Raw genomic sequence first — 18181 nt, 5'->3', positions numbered from 1 at the left:
AGCCCCTTATCTAATTGCTCTTGCTCCCGGGGTGGCCGGTATCCATTACATAGGATCGGCCACATAAAGTTGCGCTGTGACCCTGGAACAGGAAGCCAGTGGGTCCTCTCTGCGCATGTGCAGGCTTTCAGATACGAATTGTCCATCTGCACACAGCACAGTTAGAGAGATAGATGCACTTCCAATAATCATATGACTAGGTATGTGACCTTATTAAAGTCCCAGTTCAAGCAAGGTTTTCAATATGTATTTTATAGAACATTTTTGTAAATTAATTATACAAAAAAGGTGGTCACCGGGCCATTGCCCGCCAATGGAAGCAAACTGCGGTTCCTCTCACCATGGTAGCCAATAGAATAGAGGAAATACGCCTTATGGATTACCTATTTCATACTTTACACCACTCCACCCTGAAATACCACACTGAATGGCAATATTGGACCCCTATCTCTGTGGACCTAAATCCAACTCCAGGACCTAGTACTTCTTGACCTCCCAATGTTACTATCGCCAGTTTCTAGTATCATCACACACCCCAGTTATGATAGCCTGTGTAAGTTAACATCATTGTGTACAACAGACCTACCGAATCCTTTTTATATGACATACAACTTCTTTATATGTATAAATATATGTAGCCTCAAATACTGTATTTAGACCAGATTCTATGTAATGCCCATATTATGCCTGTAATACTTGGAATCTTTTCTTTGCAATAAAACAAAGTGAAAGAAAAATTAGCCAGGAGGGGCGGGACAGGGAAATACGGGGCCGACACTTCCATAGGGGAAAACTGGGCAATTTCCCAGAGCTGGCTGACAGGCTCCCAGGTCTCTCCCTAATTACAGTGCAGCTCTTCCCCAAGGGGGTGCCTGGGCATTCCTGCAGGAGCAGATGGAGTGTAAGCTCTTCAGCCAAGGGGGTAGTGGGGACCCTCTGATGATGTGTGCATTCTCTTTCCTGGTTTTGTACTGGCAGGAGATATTTAGTTGTCCTGAACTAGTCCGAAGGGTTACCAGGTGTTGCTGTGGCTTCCATGGACCAGTTCCGCCCTGATGAGTAATTGGGAACTGCAGCAAGCATACACTGTGTTGTCTCCTTCAAGGCAGTAAGTCAAAGGGCCCCCTCCTCCCTATCCCTGCTTCTACGGCTGAAACTTGATGGAGTGCAAGAGAAGCCTCCTCAGGTCATCTTACTATCCCAGAGACACTTCAAACTGTGGAATGGCTGAAGTATTAATCCCAGGAAAACCCCAGTACCCTTACTGGCCCCAGATCCCCCATCAATGATAGAGGAGTATAAAGGGAGAAGATCCAGCATCTTGCAGCATTTGGTGAGCAGGTGGAGCCAGTCAGGAGTGCAGTGAATGCTGGGGAAGGGTGGCGGGACACCCGCTTGTAGCTCTCCAGTCCTGGGAGTCAGCGGCGGGGGGCGAGCGTGAGAAAGATCGTCTGCTGTTCCAGTATACAGCGCTGCTGCCCCCTCGAGTTTGCTGCCTGAATTACCATGATGAAAACCTGAATCAAGAATTTCAGGCAGCAAATTCACGCTCTCCTATGCTGCTGGCTCGCAGGACTGGAGGGCTGTGGGTGTGTCCCGCCCCTCTTTATTGGTGTTCGCTGCTTTGCTGGATGGCCCCACCTCCTCTGCATGTGCTGTCAATAGGAGAGCTTTGACAGCCAAGCGGTCACCAGAATTAGCTGGGTGGAGCACCCGGCTAAAAGTGCTACGAGAATGCTGTTCTCTACCTATATAGAGCTACTCCAAACAAATATATATCTGCATCAATCAAGGGACACTTTGAGATGGTGTTACCAGCAATGTGGGTACTTGTACAAAGCAGTCATTAATGCTATGATAGTGTGGAGAATCCCTAATGTACATCAAACGCAGAGGTGTTGTCTACTGCCACAGACCAAGTTCTGATTGTGGGTGAAAGATAAGTAAAGATTCCCATAATTTCCTCTGCAGATCGCTCTCATGTCAGAGTAGGGCTGCCCAAGGAGACAGAAGCACCAGCCTAGTAATGTTGGTCGAATTCGCCTCATTTTAGTTCAGACACAGTTGTGCCAAATTTAGTCCCAATGTTGTTTTCATTTTTGTTGTCCTTTGTTTAAAATATAGAGCTTGTCATTTCTTTAACAGCCAAAACATAAAAATCCACCAGGACATAGGCCTAGCTAAAGAGTTTATATTAAAACTTAAATAGTATCTTCATTCATGTTGGCTTGGTTGGCCAGTAGTGCGGTGTGCAAACCTTCTAGCCCAGGCTTTCTCAACCAGGGTTCCCTGAGTACTCTGCAGGGGTTCCTTGGCATTTTTCCCCATCGAGGGGGGGGGGGGGAGGGGAACTATAATAGAGAACATTATAATAGGGGGTACTGTAAAAAGAAGCACTAAATTGGGGGTCAGAATAAAAATGAGCGCATTAGTAGAAAGCACTAGGATAAGGAGACAGTGTAATGAGTAGCAGTGTAATAGGGGGTAGTGAAATAAACAGTCTAACCTACTTTTAAAGACCGTGCCTCTTGCAAAAAAAAAAATGCATGGGTTCCTCAACATTTGTTTGCAGGGGTTCCTTGAGATCCAAAATTTATTTGCAGGGTTCCTCCAGGATAAAAAGGTTGAGAAAGGCTGTTCTAGATCTGAGAAGATCTTTGGTTTGTTTCCAAAAGCACTATCTTCACAAAGGTTTCAAACTGCTGAGCTTTGACAGGGACAAAATGCCTTGTATGTTGCATTTTTTTCAATCAATATTAAAAACGTTGGTACAGTAAAAAAGGTGGTCACCGATAAAGGAAGTGATTTTCAGAATTTTTATAGCTGACTCCAGAAGTGTTAGGCCTCTTTCACGTGGGAGGTGGAATGTAGCAATTTGCCACCAGTCAGCTGCTCTCAGGAATCGGCCAGGCACTGATTTAAACACAGCTGCAGCCATGCTCAGAAGTGACATAATGGCCTCAATTCACTAAGCTTTATCAAACACTTTACTGAACGTTTGATAATTTATCTCATGGGTAAAATCTAATTTTGAATTCACTAAGGTGTTACAGATTTATTGAATGTTTTATCGATAAATCTATAACACCTCAGTGAATTCAAAATTAGATTTGACCCATGAAGTAAATTATCAAACGTTCGGTAAAGTGTTTGATAAAGCTTAGTGAATTGAGGCCATTAATGCGTTTCTTTTGCTGCTGGGTAACTGCACTGCGTGTCAAATCCTGACAAGAGTGGGGTTACAAATGCTGCCATTCAGCTGCATGAAATTGCAGAGAAAAAGCACTCGGTAGCTGGCAGACAGGAATCTCAAGTGTTTGACAAATGTGCAGTTCAGCCATCCGCCCGAAAGAGGCTTTAGGGATTAGTGTCTGCTGAAGACGCTTCAGACAGATTTCTCTAGAACATTAGTACTCCCTTTGGGAGAATGTGTTTTCTTTACTACCTGCTGTATCTATTATATACCATATTTGCCGCCATATAAGATGCAAAAATGGGGAGAAAAAGTCCCTGCGTCTTATACAACCAATGCAGGGAATCTCCGAAATACGAGCGCGTGCCAATACAAACTGCCAACCCACTGCCTCGTTGGGGACTCTCTGAATTGTGCCTTGCGTGCCATCTGCTCCCCTGTGAGTGTCCCCGCTCCCCCTGTGTGGTCCGCTCCTTGCCCGCATGTGTTCGCTCCCCCCCTATAATAGTAGTGCAGTGAGTGCTCGATCCCTCTCTGCATCCCCCTTGTGTGTGTGCTCTCCTCCTTGTGTCTCTGCTCCCCCCAAACTTTAGTAATTAGCAGGTTAGCAGCAGTTTCTTAACTAATCCAGAGACTCCCAGTGATCGCAGACCTATCTCCTCTCTCACGGCTCTCCCTAGTGATGCTTCTGCTGATGATGCAATCAGCAGAAGCCATAACTAGAGGAGCAGAACAAGATAGTAGACAGGTCTGTGATCACCTGGAGCCGTTGGATTAGTTAAGAAACTGCTGCTAAATTGCTAATTACTAAGGTGGTGTGGGGAGGGAGGGGGGTGGGGTGGGAGTGGAGCATCTTACATCTTATATGACAGAAAATATGGGTATATGCATTTCAAGAAATAAATCCAGGCTTGATATTTGGTGAGTGACTTACAGCCTCACGGAGACACAGACGACGCAGCTCCTCCAAACAACTCTGCATTTTCTTTTCCAGAGAGCTTTGCTGGATGCGCATTGCTTGTGTCAGTTCCTTGCATGAAGGTGGAAGGGAATCTGTATCTACAGCAAAGAGACAGGGAAACATTCATAAAAAAACATCCTGAACTACAGAATCACTTATGAAGCAGATTTGGAGAAAGTAAGAAGGAAAATTAAGCAATAGTAACCATGCTGTACCACAAAATGCAAAGGAAATCAAGTGACTGTAAATATGGTGACAGCAATTACATTATTACTATACTGTCTGTGCTACAAGAGGAAGTTGGTGGTTCCTTACAAAACTCTGTTGTATGGGGAAATGGGGAATTAAAAAAAACAACACAAGATGCTTTAACAACTTACGATGAAAGAAAAATACAAACAACAAGGGATATACAAGCAACCTGTGTAGCTGTGAAGTTTTTTTGGAAACGGTGCTCCCTCTCTTTTGTTTATGTAGCTGTGAAGTAAAGCATGGGATCATCAGAAACGAGAATGTGAGGCAACTAAAGCATTTTTAACACAATCCCTTCATTTCAGGGGCTCAAAAGTAATTGGACAAATTACATAACTAGAAATGCAATATTCATTTCTAATACTTGGTTGAAAACCCTTTGCTGGTAAAGACAGCCTGAAGTCTTGAACACATGGAAATCACCAGATGCTGGGCTTTCTTCTTTTTAATGCTTTGCCAGGCCTTTACTGTAGCGGCTTTCAGTTGCTGTTTGTTTGTGGGCCTTTCTGTCCGAAGTTTAATCTTTAACAAGTGAAATACAGGCTCATTTGGGTTAAGATCAGGTGACTGACTTGGCCATTCAATTTTCCACTTCTATGCTTTAATAAAATCCTGGGTTGCTTTGGCTGTATGTTTTGAATCATTTTCCATCTGTATCCTGAAATGCCACCCAATCAATTTGACTGCATTTAGCTGGATTTTAACAGGCAGTATGTTTCTGAACACCTCAGAATTTATTTGGCTGCTTCTGTCTTATGTCACATCACCAATAAACACTATGTCCCATTGCCACTGGCAGCCATGCACGCCCAAGCTATCACACTGCTACCTACGTGTTTTACAGATTATGTGGTAGGCTTTGAATAATAAACTGTTCCACGCCTTCTCCATACTTTGCTATTGCCATCATTCTTGCCCAGAACAGTACTGGCTTTTTCAGATGTTCTTTAGCAAAGTCCAGTCTAGTCTTTCTATTCTTGAAGTATATGAGTGGCTTGCACCTTGCAGTGCACCCCTGTATTTACTTTCATGCAATCTCCTCTTTATGGTAGACTTGGATATTGATACGCCTACCATCTGGAGAATGTTGTTCATTTGGTTGGCTGTTATGGATCGGTTTCTCTTCACCATGGAAATTATTCTGTGACCATCTACCACTGTTGTCTTTCGTGGACGTCCGGGTCTTTTTGAGTTCACCAGCACTTGTTTTCTTTCTCAGGATGTACCAAACTGTAGATTTTGCTACTCATAATATTGTAGGATTTTCTCAGATTTGCAGTTTAAGGATATTTTTTTTTCACCTGCATGGAGAGCTTCTTTGACCGCATGTTGTCTGTTCACAGCAAAATCTTCCACATGCAAGCACCACACGTCAAATCAACTCCAGGCCTTTTATCTGCTTAATTGATAATGACATAACAACAGATTTGCACACATCTGCCCATAAAATAGATTTGAGTCAACGGGTCCAATTACTTTTGTGCCTCTGAAATAAAGGGATTGTGTTAAAAAATGCTTTAGTTGCCTCACATTTTTATGCAATAGTTTTGTCCATCCCACTGAATTAAAGCTGCAAGTCTGCACAACAACTGCATCTGATTTGGTTCACTTAAATGTCTTTGTGGTAAAGTACAAAACCAAAATTAGAAAAAGTTGTCTCTGACCAATCATGTATGGACCTAATGGTAGTTCTGCCATTTTCCAGTACAGAAGACAAAGATCTCAGGGTATAAGAAGCTTCACATACCCCTGGCTGCCAGATCGGTGGGAAATAATTATGGATATATTATATATATGTTGTCTGATCACCAGTTCTGTGCATGCATACACCTGACCTCTCCACGGGTCTAAACATATTTCCAGAGCAGCTGTCATATAAGTCAGGTCAAGGGCAACTACAATGCTTTACTTAACTTCCAACTGTTTTGTTACCTGGTATACTATAGTTCATTTCTCCATCACTTGAATCTTCTTGAATTCCCATGATGAAGGCTCCTAGTAAGAGAGAAAATCAGATAACCCTAAATATTTGTTTTATATACAAAAATGTATAAAGATCGATAGATATACACCCACATTAAAAACCATACTGCTTGCTGCTAAGATTTTTAATCGGAATCCAAAATCGGACATATAAAAAAATCGTAAATGCATGTAGGGTGCAAGAGGCCTCAGTTGTGTTGCAATGCAATGTAGATGAAATATCACACCTTGTGTTACCACTATGGTGCGACCAAACAGCGAGGCATACAGTACAATGAAAGTATGTCTCACTGCCGCTGTAAATGCACACGTTATCTGCTTAAAGCACAGCATGCTATGCGTTACTTTGTTGGAACCCATCACATTGCACTGGACGTGTAAAGCCCAACAGGAATATCATTGCATTGTGTTGTGATTATTTTTGTATTCATGGAGAGGAGAGCTTCATCCAACATTTTGCTGGGCAGGCCTACTTAGACTGCTGTTAAGTTCATGTAAATTTGGCCCCATCCATGGCCACACCCACATTCTGGTGCATAGGCACATCCATTTTTTCGGCTGGTGTGCCCAAAAGTGCCTCGGATCTCTTAGGATCCTATCAACAACCCTGCTGGTGGTTACACTGGGGAGTGGACCCCTTCTACCATTGCTACAACAGTCAGCACTAAGATGTTGTTTTTGTTTGATTTTGAGGAAAACCAGATTTAACAAAGAGAAGAAGAAAACTATCATACATGATCTAAAGGTAAGTCCTCTAAAGAGGACTGATTTTTTCTTAAGGGTGATAAGTATTGTATGGACATTTGGGCAGCGCACTCTGAACCTTCTTTTGTAAGTAAGTTTTTGGTGTAATGTAACACTATTGGTGGTGCAGCAAGCCATTATTATTGTTTGTTGGATAGATAGCGCCTATAACAAGCAATAAGACCCATTTTTTGGCAAATGATACTGTATAAAGTAAAAAAAAATTAATTAAAAAATACACAATAAATGTAAAAGTAAAGTAGATGATTAACACATATTTTAAATAATCATGTTAAAAATAGAAATATGTATATTTAATTGCCGAAAATATTTTCAAAGCAGATATATTGTATGTATTTACTGTATTATAATATTTAATTATATATACATACTTTGAATAGTGGTAATCATTAAACAACTGCTCCCCATTCCCTTCTTATCAGTCATCTTTACTGTTCAGTGCATTCAGTTGGTTGTTGACAGGAAGAAAATGGTTTGCAATAGATTACAAACTCCTCAGTTAAAGGGGTTCTTTCGTAAAAAAAAAGTAGGCAGTTAAAAAATGTGACAGATGACAGGTTTTGGGCTAGTCTATCTTTTTAAGGGGGATTCTCAGGGTTTTCTTTGTTTTCAACAGCATTTCCTGAACAGCAGTTGCAAAGTCTAACTGACAAAATAGTGTGCAAGTGAGTAGTGAGGCTGGCTGGTATCTTACTATGTTGGCAGTTAAACTGCTGTTCAGGAAATGCTGTTGAAAACAAAGAAAGCCCTGAGAATTCCCCTTAAAAAGATGGACTGCCTACTTTTTTCGCGAAAGAACCCCTTTAAACCTGAGCAAACATCAGGGACTGCAGCTTACATATAATGCTGGGAATATACAATGAGTTTTTTCAGCAGATTTACTGGCTGATCGATTTTACAATTGTTTTTTCTGATCGATTTTCCATCGATTACAAAAATGATCAAAATCAGATTGGACCTGTTGGAAATTATCTATCGAGTCATCTATCCATTGTGTATTCCCAGCATAATGATTACAACATACTAAAAGCCAGAACTATTATTCTTCTATTGCACCAACAGGCAGTGTGCTATGCCTGGTACACACCATGCAATTTCCTATCAGATCAAGGGGTCAAAACAATGATTTACGACAGGTCCGATCTGATTTCCGATCATTTTTCTCATCAATTTTTCCAATCACTTATGCACAAAATCAATCAGAAAAACAATCGGAAATCAGACTGGACTTCTCGAAATGATTGATTCGACCCATCATCTAGGACTGGTGAAGTGAGAGGCATCCTGCTGTAGAGACTTTCTAAGTTGAAGGACAGTAGTATTGCTTGTTAATAATCCAGCTACTCACTTAAGATTGTCGCCCAAAAGTGTGGGTGGGTAAGGCTAAGTGGGAGCTGTGTTGCATCACACTATAATAAAAGCATACTTCAATGCCACTGTTAAAGTGCGCATTATGCGGAAATGCACTGCTTGCATTGTGTTAGGCTACTGTAGTCAGAGGAATTGCATCTCACCAGATGCCCTCTGAACAACAATAGACTCAGGGCCCTTTTCCACAAGCAGTTGATAGACAGTGAAAAGACTCTTGTACTCTCACAACTGCTTGCTGCTATCTGGTAACTGCTCACTGCTTGCTGCTGTGTGGTATTTGCAGTGCGATTCTGTGGGTTAAAATGACTCTGTTACGTCGCACCACCACCTGCACTGTGAACTTAGCCTAAATGTAGATCTAGAATGGGAAGTTATTTTTACTGCACCTGTGTCGCCACTGATGAGAGTTCACCTGACTAACTACCTGCGATCTGCTCCAGTTAATGACCCAGCCTGTTTGAGGGCCAGCGATCAGCAAAGCGCTGAAAAATCACCCAGTGTCAACAAGACCTTATTCTTCATCTACCTTCCTGTTGGCGATGATTTCCTTTCCCAATAAATTTTCCATCATTAAAAACATCACACACTGATAAAGGAGGCCTCATTTTTTTAATGGATTCCATTAGAAAGAACTTTTGTAACAATTCTAATCTATTAAACTGTCTTAACTTGTATTTCTCAATAAAACTCAATATTCACAATAAAATACTTTTGTACCAAGCAGTTATTGCATGTGATTACTGTGTCCGGCAAGCCATAGAACCATAAATTGTACACCATTTTATATGTTTATTTATTTTTCTTTGAGGCCCCTTTTACACTTGCATTGCAAGTGTGCCTTGCGTTACGTTGCTTTACTCCAAGGTAATGCAACTGCAATGCAAGTCAATGGGGCCTATCACACTTACCGTGTCACGGTGCGTCGGAAGTTACTGAATTGCCACTGAGCTGTCGCAAAGTCTGCAGTGCATTACCGTATGACTTACATGGCGAGGCAACGTCGGCAGAAGTCATTGGAGTCAATAGGTGACGCAGGTAATTCATCAATAGGAGCGCAGTGCACGCATACGCGGACAGACAGGAGTCCCAGTGACATACTCCCTGCCCAGCAGGGAGTACATCACTGAGCAGGGGGGGGGGGGGGGGGGGGGGTTGGTGCTATGCATAGGACCCTGTCAGTACACTCTGCTGCAGGGTCATGTGGAGCATCGCATCCCCACCGCAACGCAAAAAAATAAATGTAAAACAGGCCAGTAGCAAAATGAACATAACACAAATCATCACTCAATACTTTCCGCTAAATACTGTTTTTCTTCACTTTTCCCATTTTTTCATTGCTCAAAGTGACTTTTCCTGTTACTTAAGCAACCTAAAAAAAAAGTTTGACTCACCTTCTTCTGCGCATGTGCGGGTGCGTGCACAATCGCTCTACCATGGATGGGAGCATTTTGCGCAGGAGCGTGACCAGGTCGCCGGCCATTACGGAGGGAACAGCTGAAGGGTGGGTGACTGCAAGGCTGCACCTTGGGACACAGAGACTTCTAGGGGCTGGAAGAAGTGCCACCGGGTGAGTTCAAAATTTTTTTTTAGGTCACCACATTTACCCTTTAACTTGAAAAACATTATAATGCTGCACGTTGTTTTTTTTAAATGTATTTTGTTTTTTACCATCTTATAAATACCACAAAAAACAAGTAGCAATAATGTTTCCTAAAAGGGAAACCTGAATTGAGTAAAATTATTTAAAATAAACACATAGGCCTCAATTCACTAAGCTTTATCAAACACCTTATCAAACGTTTGATAATTTACCTCATGCAAAAAATCTAATTTTGGATTCACTAAGGTGTTAAATATTTATCAAATGTTTTATTGATAAAACGTTCAATAAAACTGTAACACCTTAGTGAATTCAAAATTAGTTTTTACCCATGAGGTAAATTATCAAACGTTTGATAAGGTGTTTGATAAAGCTTAGTGAATTGAGGCCATAATGTACCTGCAAATAAATCTTACATACTTACCTCGCCATCAGTTCCTCTCAGAAGCTCATCATTTTTTTCTTACAATGATTCCTTCCATTTCTGACAAGTTTTTGTCAAAACTGAATTATATCAGTTGCTGTCAGTTATATATCAGTTGCTGTCAGTTATAACTAAAGGAACAACTGATGTGCAAGGCAATGTCCATGTTTCTCTATGGCTCATGTAGACAATATTACAGTTTAACAGTGTGCTGACTCGGAAGCTGTTACGGGGTCATAGCCATTTTTAACATAGAGGACTGAGAATTCCATCGATCACAGTGGGCAAACAGGACGCAGGAGAGTCGAAAAAGATTGATGAGTAGACTATGCGGGAGGTAAGTATGACGTGTATATGTTTTTTATTTACTTTTAATTTTCAGTTCAGGTTTGCTTTAAGAGAGGCAAATTTATGTTGCTTTATACAGTGTCATCGTGATTGTTTAACATTGTTATTGACAAAACTCCTCCTTCCTATTGCTGTAAGAAGTCAAAACTGTAATGTTGACAGACTGAATAACATCCACCTAATAATGCATATATACTGCATCCTGTGAAGTCACCACATTTCCTTTATTACCTAGAACTTGGTTTGCAATTAAGAGCATTTTAAATGATTTCATTTGAAATGATATTGATAACTGTGTTGAGTTAAGCAATATTGACTTTCGGCCGAAAGTGATTGCACTGATAAGGTATGTCCACTTCCCTGTGCTAGTAGACGTCTGTGACTCAATGCAGACTCACCGTCTCACATAAATCCTGTATGACTGTGTATACAAATGTGTACTGTAATACGCAACACACTATTCAATAATAATAACAAGAATGTTACACAAAAGTCATTAACTATAATTATTATTCTTTATTTAAATAATAATATTAAGGGGAAAACATTACATGTTGCAATACATTCAGGCCTCTTTCACAGTGGGACGTTAAAGTCACACGTTAGAAAATGGTTCAACGCAGATTAACGCACAGCAATACTAAGTCTGTGCGACATTCACAGAGCACAGGTTGCGTTTGTGTGTAACGTTATTAGAAAGTGCTGCATGCTGTGCGTTTAGCAATGAATCTGCTGCGTTATGTGTGTTGTACATGATGTAACGTATGCGCCCTTTTCGTTCCATCACCGTGCGACAAAAACGGCACACGAAGAGACGCATAAAGAAAACGTCCAAGTTAAAGTCTACTTCCGTTGCGTTAGGGCCGCATTGTGCGACCTTAACGTCGCACTGCAACGCAACGTCCTACTGTGAAAGAGGCCTTAGGAAAAAATCACAAAACATGGCATGGGGTCCAAAATGGCTTGCAATTCAATAAAAACGATTGGTTGTACAGAAATCTGCAGCATACTATCAGTGAGATTGTCAAGAATGGCTATTCTTGACAATATCATGTGATACATGGGCCCATATGCAATTCACTTTTTCTATTTGGTAAAACCTTCACATCTTGTCAAAAATGCATTTTAAACCACCAGCAAGCAAGAAAATGCACAAAATAATTTTGATAGTTATTTTTCTACTACTTTTGGTACTTTTTTTAATTGCAAAATGCTGAAGTTATTTTAAAGAGAAGGTGAAAAATTATTACCTAGGAGAAAACTCAGGAGAACACGGTAATTGCATATGGCCCATGGACTTTTACAATGTTTTTCAAATCTGTATACCATTTAGGCTGGTTTCACAGTGGGACGTTACAGCCGCACGTTAGAGCAGCCTGTAACGCACCCCACCGCACAGCAATGAAAAATCAATGGGCTGTTCACAGTGCCCACGTTGCGTTACAGTGTAACGCTGCGCCATAATATAACGTACTGCATGCAGTACTTTGTAAGCGGCAGAGCCGCGTTAGACTGTTTGCACATGCTCAGTAACGTTGGGGAGGAGCGGAGAGCGGCCAGGCACATGGCTAATTAATATTCAGTGCACTCGGTGACGTGCAGTGTTTACTTCCTGGAGCGGCCGCTCTGTGCGGCGATTGGCCGGTGGGACCACGTGATGCCGCATGCGTCCAAGAGTGCGCATCACGGCATCACGGACGCCAGAGTGAGCTGCACAACGCGGCTCACTCTGACGTCCAAAGCAGGGAGCACCAGGCGTTGCGTTAGGGGCACGTTATGCAACCATAACGTCCCCTAAAACGCAACGTCCTGGTGTGAAACCAGCCTTAAAGTTTATAATTAAAAGCTAGGTTTTATAGCTTTTGAGGGCTCGTTTCCACTATCGCGAATCCGCATGCGTCTAACGCATGCGGATTCGCACATGTAATGCAAGTGGATGGGCCTGTTTCCACTGTAGCGTTGTTGAGGTGCGTTTTTTTCAGCGGTGAAAAAACGCAAAAAAGAGCCGCAGAATTCGCCTGCGAGTGGAATGCATGCGAATCGCATGCAATGTATTTAATAGGGAAATCGCATACGGTTTCCCCATGCGTTTTTTGCCGTGAATTCGCATGCGAATTTGCATAGGTACCAATGTAAATTCACACAGGCAGTGACATGGTTAAAATCGCATATACCCTCACCTATGCGAATTCGCGGCAAAAAACACATGGGGAATCGCATCCGCGTGCGATTTCATCAGCGGTGGAATCCAAGCGATTCCGCACCGCAATAGTGGAAACGAGCCCTGAATGATTTGTCATGGGCCCTAAAACCCACACCTTTCTTTTTGGTCATTGAATGTATTCAGCCTCCATCAATGCTAGTCAGGCTAGAGTAAATGGCTGGTATTATTTTTCACAGTTATCTGACATCAGCTAATTAACAGTCATACAACAAGGGGGACATAGGTTTGACCACTGAGTGCCCATAAAGAATGAGGAAAGCAGAACCATGATGTCCTGCAGCTTTCTCCTCCAGATCTCTCTGATATATCATGTGATGCCCCTGCTCATTTCACAGAGGAGGGGGAAAAAAAAACATTCCTTAGGGCTCTTTCACATTAGGGCAGATTTTCTGCGTTTCAACGCAACGGGTAAAGTTTGCGTTACCCAAGGTGAAATGAAAGTCCACAGACTTTCATTTTAGCTTTTACATATAACGCAGCCTTTTTGTGCATTGCGTTACACTGAACCCAGGCGCAGTTTTTCGGCCGACGCTAGCTTTATGCGTTACAATGTTAGTCAATGTAAAACGCACACTATGCACGTTTTTAATCCGTTAACGCAGGCAATCAGTCCCAGAATGCAACAGAGGAACAATGTAGAAAGTTGAAAACTAAAAGAAAAAAAAAATTACCTGCGTTTTCCTATGTGCTGTAACGCATTGAAAACGGATTAAAAACTCACACTCACTGCAGTGCAATGCATATCAAAATGCATTAAAACGCATACAACAAAACGTATGCTTTGAGCGTTCTCCAACGCAAGCTCTGATGTGAAAGAGCCCTTAGTGATTCACCTTGCCTCCAGTATAGATTAATCTCTGATCAATTTAAAAATGTAAATTGGGGTGAGGTAAGAATTTATGGTACTTATCCGTTAGCCGGGCGCATCCTCTAGGTGGCGACAAAACTCCACCAGAGTTACATCTTTCCCTACTATCCATGTCGGCCTGGAGGAGGAATAGTAATTAGCGCCACCTGCCGGATGCGCCCGGCTAACGGATAAGTACCGAATTTATAATGGGTGAATAATGATTAAATAATGTAGAAATAAATATAGGAAAAAATAGAAATTTAATTAATTCAATGACAACTGTAATGAGCGGGATATGGAGGCTGCTGCCATATTTGTTTCCCTGTAAACAATGCACATTGTGGCCTGGTGCACACCAAAAACCGCTAGCAGATCCGCAAAATGCTAGCAGATTTTGAAACGCTTTTTCTTCTTTTTCTGTAGCGTTTCAGCTAGCATTTTGCGGTTTTGGGAAGCGGTTTTGGTTGTAGTAGATTTCATATATTGTTACAGTAAAGCTGTTACTGAACAGCTACTGTAACAAAAAACGCCTGGCAAACCGCTCTGAAGTGCCGTTTTTTAGAGCGGTTTGTGTTTTTCCTATACTTAACATTGAGGCAGAAACACATCCGCAATCCAAAATATGCAGCAGCCCGGGAGTATGCGTTTCAGCAAAATGCCTCCCACTCTGGTGTGCACCAGCCCATTGAAATACATTACCCTAGCGGATCCGCACCCGCAAGCGGATTGCAAACCGCAGCAGAACCGCTCTGGTGTGCACTAGGCCTGTGAGGCTGTCCTACTGATTCTCTGCCTCTAATACTTTTAACTATAGACCCTGAGTCATTGGAGTCAATGGACAATGCAGGAATTTAATCGACGGGAGCGCAGTGCAGCGCACATGCACGGACGACGGGAATCCCATTGTTGTACTTCCTATCCAACAGGGAGTACGTCACTGAGCTGGGGGAGGTTCTATGTATATGGCCCCGTTGGCGAACTCTGCTGCAGGTCATATGTTTGTGCTTTTTTGCGTTGCGGTGTGATGCGGCAGAAGCATTGCATTCCCATCGCAATGCAAAAATAGGTATAAAACCAGCCTCAAAGGGAATATGAAGTGAGAGGGATATGGATGCTAACATATTTCCTTTTAAAGGGCTGGTGCACACCAAAACCCGCTAGCAGATCCGCAAAACGCTAGCAGATTTTTAAACGCTTTTTTTTATTTTTATGAGGCGTTTTGCTAGCGTTTTGCGGATTGCTGCTGCGGTTTTCAGTATAGTAGATTTCATATATTGTTACAGTAAAGCTGTTACTGGACAGCTTCTGTAACAAAAACGCCTGCAAAACCGCTCTGAAGTGCCGTTTTTCAGAGCGGTTTGCGTTTTTCCTATACTTAACATTGAGGCAGAAACGCATCCGCAATCCAAAAAATGCCTCACCCAGGCATTTTTCGTTTCTGCAAAACGCCTGCCGCTCTGGTGTGCACCACCCCATTGAGATACATTGACCAAGCAGATCCGCAGCCGCAAGCGGATCTGAAAACGCCCAAAAAGCCGCTCGGTGTGCACCAGCCCAAACAGTGCAAGTTGCCTGGATGATTCTCTGCCTCTCTCAGGGCTCTTTCACATTAGGGCAGATTTTCTGCGTTTCAACGCAAAGGGTAAAGTTTGCGTTACCCAAGGTGAAATGAAAGTCCATAGACTTTCATTTTAGCTTTCACATATAACACAGCCTTTTTGTGCGTTGCGTTACACTGCACCCAGGCGCAGTTTTCCGGCCGACGCTAGCTTTATGCGTTACAATGTTAGTCAATGTAAAACGCTATGCGCGTTTTTAATCCGTTAACGCAGGCAATCAGTCCCAGAATGCAACAGAGGAACAATGTAGAAAGTTGAAAACTAAAAGAAAAAAAAATTACCTGCGTTTTTCTATGTGCTGCAACGCATTGAAAACGGATTAAAAACGCACACTCACTGCAGTGCAACGCATATCAAAACGCATTAAAACGCATACAACAAAACTTATGCTTTGAGCGTTCTCCAACGCAAGCTCTGATGTGAAAGAGCCCTAATACTTTTAGCCATAGACCTTGAACAAGCATGCAGATTAAGTGCACTGACCCAAGTCTGAGCCAATTAGCTGCATGTTTGTTTCAGGTGTGCAGAGATTACTACAGTCAAAGAGATCAGCAGGACCACCAGGCAACTGATATTGTTTAAAGGACCTGTGTCGCAAAAATATTAAAGTTTAAACTACATGTAAACATATACAAATAAGAAGTACATTTCTTCCAGAGTAAAATGACCCATACATTACTTTTCTCCAATGTTGCTGTCACTTACAGTAAGTAGTAGAAATCTGGCATTACCGACAGATTTTGGACTAGCCCATCTTCTTGTGGGGGGTTCTCAGTGTTTTCTTTATTTTAAAAAACACTTAGTGAATGGCAGTTGCTCCATCCAACTGCCAAAAAGTGTGCAGCGGTCAGGAAGGCTGGACAGCATCTTTGTATAACTCTATTTCAGGGAATGTCTTTATAAAGAAAAAAGGTCATGCTTAGAATCCCCTATGGAGAATTGCACTAGTCCAAAACCTGTCGCTTCTGTCAGATTTCTACTACTTACTGTAAGTGACAGCAACATAGGAGAGAAGTAATTTATGGCTCATTTTACTCAGGAAGAAATGTACTTCTTATTTGTATGTGTTTTACATTTTAAGACTTTCACGACAGTTCCTCCTTAAAAGGAAATAAATATGGCAGCCTCCATATTCCTTTCAGTTCAAACAAGCAAAATCTCACCAGTTAAAAAATAGTATTAATAGCATATGCAGTAAATTTACATACGATACATGGCAAAACAGTACTAGAAAGCACAATTTTTATTGTAGCTTTTTGTGCTCCTGATTACACAGCCATAAATAAGACTATTAATCTGAAAAATCTACTGATCTAAAAACATTACAGTTCAGGCATTTATAGTACATTTGAAATGTGAAGTATACTAGTGGCAAAGCAATAGAAGATAGACGTTGCAACCGCACCAGGACCCCTGAATCTGAGGGGCCCAAATGAGGCTCTCATCCAGTCGCTACTTTAGCTTTGTATTGGTGCTGTCGTGGTGATGAATGATCAGCTCTGTATGTGCTTTGAATAGTGATAATCTATTCCTCTCCTTAAGGGGCCCATACACTGGTCGATTTCAGCCATTGATCAATCGATTCTATGGGATCTATCAGAAATCGATTCTATAAAATCTATTGACCAATTTGTGGCCGGTTTCGATCGATTTGATCTATCTGACAGGATGGAAAAGCTAGGTCGATCTGCTGCTGGCATCAGATCGATGGCCCATAGAGTTGCATTGGATTTAATGGTCCAATAATGCATTTAAAACGATTTTCAATACATTTCATTCTGAAATCTATTGGAAATCTGTTCCTAGTGTGTGGCACACATCAGATAGATTCCTATAAGATTCGACTTGACAGGCATCTGACAGACATCTATCTGATGGTCAAATCTGCTGCAAATATATAACTGTATGGCCACCTTTACACCTCTCTCACACAGCAGCTGGTTTTTGATCATCTTTATAATTGGATTATCATACATATGTGGGGGTTAGTAGTGTGAAATGTACACTAGGGTCAATGTCTCTATAGCTATGCCACTGAAGTACACTTTCCTATAGCCCCCTGAAGTCCAACTTTCATATAACCCCAAAATTCCCAAAAATTCAACTGCTAAATAAAAAAGGGCAAAATGAAAAAAATATATAAATGTTAATGGAGACAAAACTATTCAATATCCCAAAAATATGTAATGCAAAATAAATAATAGCCATTTTAACCTAAAACTAAGAAGAGCAGCAGAAAATAAGAAACAAAGTATATAGTCAGTAAACGTTTTCATTACCTGAACAGCTGAACAAAGTCCGCTGGCACTGTGTACAGGATGTGCTGAGTGTAATGTGCAGAATGCTTGGTGTGGTATGAGAGGCAGCTGTGATACCTGTCTGTACCTGAGCACACAGAGGGAGGGATCCATGCCTCACAGGGCTGGACGACAAATAAACACTGCATGTCGTAATTATGGAATGCAGACGCAAGAGGCAATAATGAAAACATGTGAATTTTTACTGTGTGTTAGTAGTACTTTTTTACCTCACTTTAAAGTACACCTGAACTGAGTGAGAGGGATATGGAGGCTGCCACATTTATTTCCTTT

At 41.7% G+C, this 18181-nt stretch overlaps 1 protein-coding gene across 1 annotated transcript in view; it reads right to left on the bottom strand.

The window, feature by feature from the left end:
- The window catches only part of INAVA (innate immunity activator), a 48527-nt gene extending 30585 nt beyond the window's left edge, over positions 1-17942 (bottom strand). Inside the window, exons 1-3 of the mRNA XM_068269445.1 lie at positions 17870-17942; positions 6339-6401; positions 4128-4252 (exon numbers count right to left, since the gene is read on the bottom strand). Coding sequence (XP_068125546.1) covers positions 4128-4252; positions 6339-6390 — 177 coding nt within the window. The 5' untranslated portion in view covers positions 6391-6401; positions 17870-17942. The remainder of the gene's footprint in view (positions 1-4127; positions 4253-6338; positions 6402-17869) is intronic.
- Between the last annotated feature and the right edge of the window lie 239 nt (positions 17943-18181).

This window comes from Hyperolius riggenbachi, chromosome 2, assembly GCF_040937935.1.
Source record: "Hyperolius riggenbachi isolate aHypRig1 chromosome 2, aHypRig1.pri, whole genome shotgun sequence".
In the NCBI taxonomy this organism is placed as follows: Eukaryota; Metazoa; Chordata; class Amphibia; order Anura; family Hyperoliidae; genus Hyperolius; species Hyperolius riggenbachi.
This window is presented reverse-complemented; position numbering and strand designations above follow the sequence as displayed.